We start from the raw sequence: 9,666 nt of genomic DNA on the forward strand, positions 1-9,666 counted from the left end.
GTACAGATTTGCTCCAGTATTAATTCTGTTCATTTAAAGTCAGAAGGTTTTAAATAGGTTAACCATGGTCACTGACAGTGCAATTATGGTACTCAGTAACATGCACTATATTAATATGCACTTTGGTTTATCAGGGATAATTTATTGATAATTAAAAATATAATCATGAAGGTGTGCCATTTCAGTTTCTCATTCATTTTTACTTTTTTTGTAAGAATGGTGGCAATGTTTACCAAAGTAACTGTGATCTTGTACATATAGATGCATTTTCTTACCAATGGAGATCTGGGGTCTTATGTTACTCCAGTTTGTCATTAATCACTGCAAATAAATGAAAACCTATGTCAAGAAATAAAATATTGTCTATTTTCAGTTTTTCTAGCCAGTCACTAAAAAAAAATCCAATAGTGTTCCCATTCTAATTTTTTCTGTTGAACAGTCTCTCTCTTAAAACAATTATTAACATTGAATAATGAGGCATCTATTGAATGACTTTGTAGGCATTACAGAAAATATTCAAACCTATATATTATGGAAGTTGAAGGCATTTTTCTAACAAAATAGTGGATGTTCTTTTTGGCAACTGAGGAGCAGGTAACAAAATATTTGTGATAAATCTGAAGTTTTTGCATTATTGAAACAGGAAAAATAGTTATTAAAATTGAAAAGGAAATTATCCATCTCAAAATATGTTTATGATACTAAACAACCTGAACTTAGTGATGAATGCATTAGTCTCATTTGTTGACAAAAATCAAATTCTGAAGCAAAATCACTGGGTCGATTACAAAATTAATTTTAAAATTATAAACAATATCTACAGATCAGTTAAAGTATATCATATTAAGAAATATACAAAATGTTTGCATACTTTGAAAGTTATAATATGTATTAATTTAATTACTTTTATAAAGTAATTAATCTTATTATTAAGAAACCGACATACTAAAAGAATAAATAAACCAACTAATTCAACAAAGAAGGCTTTTGAAAGAAATCAGCTACAAATAAAATGAAACCTATTAAATAATGATTCCATTTTCTTCACAGTTCTAATTTTCTTTTCATCTTAATATCTTCGCAGAAACAAAATGTCATGGGGACAAGTCAATTTTCTGCCGTATGGATGCACTTTCCCGCTATTGTTCTAATCCTGGCTACAACAAGCTTTGTTGCAAGTCCTGCAATTCACTGTCTCAACAGATTACAAATAAGGCCAATATTACTGATTCCCTGAAGCGTGCTATACCAACCACGTTACCCGAGACCACAAGAATGCCGAGGGTTGTTACCTCTCACAAATTAAATACAACACGAGACAGTGCTGAGAAAAATGCAGTTGGGCAGATGCACAAGGGAAAAAGCGGTAACAGTAAAACTCCGCGACACAAAATTATAATTCCAAGACGACCAAATATAGTCAGCAACCATAGACTCCAGTTTCTGCTTGACCAGAGAATAAAGCAAATGCTGAACAATTCCTCGGACAAAGATGTTTTGCCTGTAAAGGACAACAGTTTACCTCATGTGGAGATTTGAGCATGGATCGTTTGGAATGAAAAACAAAAGGAAAATGTCATAAAGTGGCTCATCCACAATATGACCAGAAACTGAACTGGAAATGAATGGCAGACTGTATTCATCATTACAGTTCTAATGCAAACACTTCTAACTTTAGTAATCTCTCTTGTAAAATGGGCATGGAGCATATGCCCCACAGCTTTGCCAGGCAGCAAACACAACACACCACATACAGAACAAGTGCACATCCCTGAACGCCCTCTCACCCTCCCAATAACACATACAAAATCTTCATTACTTTCTTTTAAAAACTACTGGCTGAGGATTCTCACTGCCGACCTCGTCACTGTAGCTTGTTTTTGCATTACAGTTTTGGGAAATTGCGGTAAATTTCCTGAATAATGGTGCTTTAGATCTTTTTTTTAAAACCTAGGTTTTGTTTTACTGGCACATAAGATGGGTGGTCCTGTGTCTTTTTTTTGTACCTAGCAGGAGCATCTCTGATTCTGGTTCAAATTGTGACTATGAGAACGTATGGGGGTGATTGATAAGTTCGTGGCCTAAGGTAGAAGGAGTCAATTTTAGAAAACCTAGCACATTTATTTTTCATCATAGTCCCCTCCTACATTTACACACTTAATCCAGTGGCTGTGGAGCATACAGATCCCTTCTTTGTAGAAGTGGTCCTCAGCAGGGGTGATTGATAGGTTTGTGGCCCAAGGTAGAAGGAGATGAGATATTAATTTCAAACTTTCTGCATTTTCACTCAAAGAGTTGAACTGCATGTGCATGTAACGAGAGCATCTTGGACCTCCAGGTGGTCATGATTGATAAGTTCATGGCCTAAGGTAGAAGGAGATGAGTTATACGTGCACATGCAGTTCAACTCTGACTGAAAATGCAGGAAATTTGAAGTTAATAACTCATCTCCTATCTTAGGCCACAAATTTATCAATCACCCCATGCTGTGGACCACTTCTGGAGGTCCAAGATGCTAACTTCTACAAAGAAGGGATCCATATGCTCCACAACCACTGGACTAAACGTGTAATTAGAACCATAGAACATTACAGCACTGAAACAGGCCTTTTGGCCCTTCTTGGCTGTGCTGAACTATTCTTCTGCCTTGTCCCACTGACTTGCACCTGGACCATATCCCTCCATACCCCTCTCATCAATGTACCTGTCCAAGTTTTTCTTAAATGTTAAAAGTGAGCCCTCATTTACAACTTCATCTGGCAGCTCATTCCACACTCCCACCACTCTTTGTGTGAAGAAGCCCCCCCTAATGTTCCCTTTAAACGTTTCCCCCTTCACCTTTAACCCATGTCCTCTGGTTTTTTTCTCCCCTAGCCTCAGTGGAAAAAGCCTGCTTGCATTCACTCTATCTATACACATCATAATTTTATATACCTCTATCAAATCTCCCCTCATTCTTCTACGCTCCAGGAAATAAAGTCCTAACCTATTCAACCTTTCTCTGTAACTCAGTTTCTCAAGTCCCGGCAACATCCTTGTAAACCTTCTCTGCACTCTTTCAACCTTATTAATATCCTTCCTGTAATTCGATGACCACAACTGCACACAATACTCCAAATTCGGCCTCACCAATGCCTTATACAACTTCACCATAACATTCCAACTCTTATACTCAATACTTTGATTTATAAAGGCCAATGTACCAAAAGCTCTCTTTACTACCCCATCTACCTGTGACACCACTTTTAGGGAATTTTTTATCTGTATTCCTAGATCCCTCTGTTCTACTGCTCTCTCAGTGTCCTACCATTTACCTTGTATGTTCTACCTTGGTTTGTCCTTCCAAAGTGTAATACCTCATACTTGTCTTCATTAAGCTCCATCTGCCATTTTTCAGCCCATTTTTCCAGCTAGTGCAAATCCCTCTGCAAGCTTTAAAAACCTTCTTCACTGTCCACTACACTTACAATCTTTGTATCATCGGCAAATTTGCTGATCCAATTTACCACATTATCATCCAGATCATTGATACAGATGAAAAGTAACAATGGACTCAGCATTGATCCCCGTGGCACACCACTAGTCACAGACCTCTACTCAGAGTAGCAATCCTCCACTACCACTCTCTGACTTCTCCCATTGAGCCAATGTCTAATCCAATTTACTACCTCACCATGTATACCAAGCAACTGAATCTTCCTAACTAACCTCCCATGCGGGACCTTGTTAAAGGCCTTACTGAAGTCCATGTAGACAACATCCACTGCCTTCCCTTCATCCACTTTCCTGATAACCTCCTCTAAAAATTCTAACAGATTTGTTGAACATGACCTACCATGCACAAAGCCGTGTTGACTCTCCCTAATAAGTCCCTGTCCATCCAAATACTTGTAGATCCTATCTCTTAGTAATCCTTCCAATAATTAACCTATTACAAAGATCAAACTTACCGGCCTATAATTTCCCGGATTATTTTTTGAGCCTTTTTTAAACAACAGAACAACATGAGCTATCCTCCAATCCTCCGGCACCTCACCCGTAGATACTGACATTTTAAGTATATCTGCCAGGGCCCCTGCAATTTCAACACTAGTCTCCTTCAAGGTCCGAGGGAATACCCTGTCAGGTCCTGGGATTTATCTACTCTGATTTGCCCCAAGATAACAAGCACCTCCTCCTCTTCAATCTATATAGGTTCCATGACCTCACTACTTGTTTGCCTCATTTCCATTGACTCCATGCCAGTTTCCTTAGTAAATACAGATGCAAAAAACCCATTTAAGATCTCCCCCATTTCTTTTGGTTCCATACATAGCCCACCACTCTGATCTTCAAGAGGACCAATTTTATCTCTTACTATCCTTTTGCTCTTTATATACCTGTAGAAGCTCTTTAGATTATCCTTCACCTTGACTGCCAAATGTAGGAAAGATAAATGTGCTACGTTTTCTAAAATTGACTCCTTCTACCTTAGGCCACGAACTTATCAATCACCTGTTGTATAAAGTAAAAAAGATGCTTGCTGTATTGTAAACATTGATGGCATATGTGCAGAATTTTTTAGAATTCCTAAATTTCAAAATATATGGTGCTAAAATTTCTCAATCTGAACAAATTGAAGAACATGATAAATATGTTAAAAAATCCATGATGTTTATATGTGGATGCTTTTACATAATAATTTGCACTACTTTCTACATAATACTATATATTTTTGGTATAAATAGATTATTCCAATAAGCTATAGCACCAAAATGGAAGACGAAAGCAGAAAGGCAATTCTGCTGTGACTATTATAATTAACATGTTTTCATACAAAGTAAAAATTTCTAATTTGAATCTGCCCACAAAGATCACATAGTTAATCTGTATTTTCAGCCTTTCCTCCATTTAGCTTCACAGAATTCATAATATGTTAACACTTCTAATCTTATGAAGAGAAACTAGATTTCAGTAATTAGAAAATATTCACACAATTTATTTCTTTTTTTATAAATCAGTGTGAAAATTTCTTCTGGCTATAGTCAAAGCATCTTATCAATTCCATTGCAAACACATGAAAGTCTGCCGATGCTGGAAATCCAAAGCAATACACACAAAGTGCTGGAGGAACTCAGCAGTCAGGCAGTATCTATGGAAAAGAGTAAACAATCGACATTTTAGGTTGAGACCCTTCTTCAGGACTAATTTAGTTATCTGGTTAGCCATACCCTCCATAGGTTAAAAGACTCATTAGATCTCTCTTCATTACTCATACCTTTGTGGTATTTTCACCGCTTCTAAATGTAGGGCAACTGGTTTCAGAACAAAATGACCATTATCAGAAAGCGCAAAAAAAAACATATACTTTCCTTAGCTTCGTTCCTCTGTTAGGCTATTATTTGGAAAAAAACAATTAAGTCACACAATAGATGAAGAAAATTATAACCATCTATATTCTACATTTAATTTGTATTCTTACGAAAACAAATTTAATGCCAGAGTAAAAATGGTGAATGCAGGTTAATAAACCTCCTAAAAAAAACTAAGACAACTATCCAAATTTTCTGCGAGTTCAGGAGCATTGAACAGCCACAAGATTTTACTAAACAGATATGATATGCTAAGATTTTGCAAAATTTGGATCTGTATTTCTGGATGAGACTGCTTTAGAACACAAGACACTTGAAAATAAACCCATTTTTGTCTGAAGTATACTGATTGCACGTATATTTACTGAATGGTGGTGTCTTACGTGCTTTTCTGTAGTTCCAAGCAGCATGAATGTCAGATTGGACTGGAAAAACAGAAATTCCTCTCAATTCACTTTAAAAATAGGCATAATCTAAACTGAATCCAGTCTCTCTTCATTCATTCACTGAAATCCATTGGTCTAATCAGCTTCATAAAATTCCATTACTGACAATTTCATGGATTACACATTTGATAATATGTTCTTAACCCTCTGATTCCTGATAGAAAACAAACTAGACAAACTGAGTATGTCATATCTTTAACAGATAAATATTCTATTGCATACTCAATGCAGACATTGTATTCTAAAAAGAAAAATCGCTTTATAAGTTGTGCTTTATTGTGCTTCTTTGCAATGTTAATATTCTCGTTAACTACTGGCCTTTACACTGTATGTATGAATAGCATCACCTGCACCAATTACACTTGCAATTGCTACAGCAGCCCACTGAACAGTCTCTTTTGTACATTATTTGTATATAAGAGTTAGAATCTTTATTTTAATATTTATTAAACTTGAACGTTTGTGGCATTTTGTTCCTTTTGTCTCAAAGCTGCAACTGATTTGTTAATGTTCCTTCTCGATGTTACAGTGCCTGTCATTTAGTTGATACTTCATTATAAAAAGCTTCTTGCTTATTGGAATTTATTGGGATTGACGGACACTCAGCAGGTGGTAAGTTATCTCAGAAAATCTTGCCGGTGAGTATAAGATTTTTTTTCCCCCCAAATTAAATTTATCTGGTTCAGTAGGGGAACTGGAATTAATAAATAAATGTTTGTTTATTTTAAACTGGAGGAGGAGGGAGGTCATCTGAAATTACTAATTAAGATTGGTGTGCGAAGACTGCAGTCTCCTGTGACATTGTGTGGTAACCAGCTCTTTCCACTAATTCCAGGGCTAGGCATCACGCGTCAATCCAAAGACGCAATTGGCTGAACCCCCTTTGCTGCACAGAAACACAGCAAATTTGATGCCTATTTCACACAGTTCTCACCCACTTGCACTCAAGTCATTAGCAGAGCATTAACAGTAGGTTCTCTGGTCAGTTGGGGCTCAGTTTGTGGTGCTTAAACTGGGTGATGGAACCCAATTTAAAGGTGAGAAATTCAAAGAGATCTTCCCCTACACCACAGTTGGCAGTGCACCAGACACATCTTGCAGTTCTCCTTCCAATCAGAGTAAGAACTGAATTATGCTTTTCCTGATCTTCTACACTAATAGCCTCCTTATTCAATTGATCATCCTCTGTAACTTTTATTGGGTTTGATGGGATTTTATTACCAGGCACCTCTTCTGCTTTCCTCCCATTTCAGCATTCTTTGTGACTTCCGCGTCCTCTCTGCACTTCACACAGCATTATCATGAAACTCCAACTTGAGTTAATTCTTGCCACATCAGAGAAATCAAATACACAGACTGCGTGACTTTTTTCCCAATCTGCAAGGATGATCCTGAATTTCTAGTTCCTGTTGCTTTAATTCTTCATCCCACTCAGTCACCAAATTCTCCATATCATGTCTTCTGCACTGTACCTGTACCCGGCTGAAACCCTGAGAAGAGTTTATTCCTGTCCTGCACTGTTCCAATGAAACCAAGTATAAACTTAAGCAAAAAAAACCACACCTTTCATCAAGGCATCTGTCAGCCCTCAGGACGCAAGATGGAATTCAAGAATTTCAGATAACTTAATCTTGATTACATCGAAACTAGTCAGTTTTGGCAAAGACATTGACCTGTAAGATTAACTAATTTAGCTGATCTGCTAAATATTTGCAGTACTGTGTTCTTTTTATTTCAGGTTTTACTAACACTTCTGCATCTCCCAGTTCCAGCATTGTTACTGTTCCTTATTTTTTCCTTTCTCCTCAGTCATCTCCTTCTATTTGCGCCTCTTCAACTTCAGTAGTTAATTCAGTAGAATTAACAAGCCATCATTGTCCTTCAGCCAACACCTGGATTCTTTTGGTTTCTGCAAAATAACAGACACTCCCTTTGTTCTCTCCACCTTCCCTCTTTCTAAAACTTAAAACGTATTTATTTTCTGACTCTGTCAATTCTGTTGAAAAGCTGTTGACCAAAAGCTGTGTTTTTCTCTCTCCACAGATGCTGTCTGACTTGATGAATACTCCAGCATTTTCCATTTTTAGATAGCAAAGAGCTAATTTCGTATAAATTTCAGGGAATCAGGGTGTAACCAGAAACATAAAGATGACATTCAGAAAAAATTGTTTCTCGAGGCAGATCAAATTAAACATCATTCAGTCCCAGGTTCTCCCAAATTAAAAAAAATATAACCATATAACCATATAACAATCACAGCACAGAAACAGGCCATCTTGGCCCTCCTAGTCCGTGCCGAACCCTTAATCTCACCTAGTCCCACCTACCCGCACTCAGCCCATAACCCTCCACTCCTTTCCTGTCCATATACCTATCCAATTTTACCTTAAATGACACAACTGAACTGGCCTCTACTACTTCTACAGGAAGCTCATTCCACACAGCTATCACTCTTTGAGTAAAGAAATACCCCCTCGTGTTTCCCTTAAACTTCTGCCCCCTAACTCTCAAATCATGTCCTCTAGTTTGAATCTCCCCTACTCTCAATGGAAACACCCTGTTCACGTCAACTCTATCTATCCCTCTCAAAATTTTAAATACCTCGATCAAATCCCCCCTCAAACTTCTACGCTCCAATGAATAGAGACTTAACTTGTTCAACCTTTCTCTGTAACTTAATTGCTGAAACCCAGGTAACATCCTAGTAAATCGTCTCTGCACTCTCTCTAATTTATTGATATCTTTCCTATAATTCGGTGACCAGAACTGCACACAATGTTCCAAATTTGGCCTTACCAATGCCTTGTACAACTTTAGCATTACATCCCAACTTCTGTACTCAATGCTTTGATTTATAAAGGTCAGCATTCCAAAAGCCCTCTTCACCACCCTATCTACATGAGACTCCACTTTCAGGGAACTATGCACAGTTATTCCTAGAACTCTCTGTTCCTCTGCATTCCTCAATGCCCTACCATTTACTCTGTATGTTCTATTTGGATTATTCCTGCCAAAATGTAGAACCTCTCACTTCTCAGCATTAAACTCCATCTGCCAACATTCAGCCCATTCTTCTAACCGGCATAAATCTCCCTGCAAGCTTTGAAAATCCACCTCATTATCCACAACACCTCCTACCCTAGTATCATCGGCATACTTACTAATCCAATTTACCACCCCATCATCCAGATTATTTATGTATATTACAAACAACATTGGGCCCAAAACAGATCCCTGAGGCACCCCGCTAGTCACCGGCCTCCATCCCGATAAACAATTATCCACCACTACTCTCTGGCATCTCCCATCTAGCCACTGTTGAATCCATTTTATTACTCCAGCATTAATACCTAACGACTGAACCTTCTTAACTAACCTTCCATGTGGAACTTTGTCAAAGGCTTTGCTGAAGTCCATATAGACTACATCCACTGCCTTACCCTCGTCAACATTCCTCGTAACTTCTTCAAAAAATTCAATAAGGTTTGTCAAACATGACCTTCCACGCACAAATCCATGCTGGCTACTTCTAATCAGATCCCGTCTATCCAGATAATTATAAATACTATCTCTAAGAATACTTTCCATTAATTTACCCACCACTGATGTCAGTGAACCAGGAATAATTCTTTCATGGATTCAGCGCTAACATATGCAGTAGCTCACTCACCGTTTATTGATACATTGGAATAATTTATTTTCCAAGACATGTCCTGCAAAGTTAGTGCAAATTACCTACAAACTAAACAATAACAGGATAGGTATTTAAAATGAAGCCCTACTTATTGGGAGTAAAAAAAACACACACAGGAAAGAACAGGAACTGAATGCAGATTTTGAATTTTATAAATGTCAGAATTATTACAGAA

General features: G+C 37.5%; 1 protein-coding gene across 2 annotated transcripts in view; it reads left to right on the forward strand.

Annotated features, from left to right (window-relative positions):
• The window catches only part of LOC132405482 (A disintegrin and metalloproteinase with thrombospondin motifs 2-like), a 274,937-nt gene extending 272,518 nt beyond the window's left edge, over window positions 1-2,419 (forward strand). For both annotated transcript variants that reach the window (XM_059990318.1, XM_059990319.1), the window contains one exon: window positions 1,085-2,419. In XM_059990318.1, the coding sequence (XP_059846301.1) occupies window positions 1,085-1,539 (455 nt within the window). In that variant the 3' untranslated portion in view covers window positions 1,540-2,419. The remainder of the gene's footprint in view (window positions 1-1,084) is intronic.
• Window positions 2,420-9,666: the final 7,247 nt, after the last annotated feature.

Source organism: Hypanus sabinus, chromosome 15, assembly GCF_030144855.1.
Source record: "Hypanus sabinus isolate sHypSab1 chromosome 15, sHypSab1.hap1, whole genome shotgun sequence".
Classification (NCBI taxonomy): domain Eukaryota; kingdom Metazoa; phylum Chordata; class Chondrichthyes; order Myliobatiformes; family Dasyatidae; genus Hypanus; species Hypanus sabinus.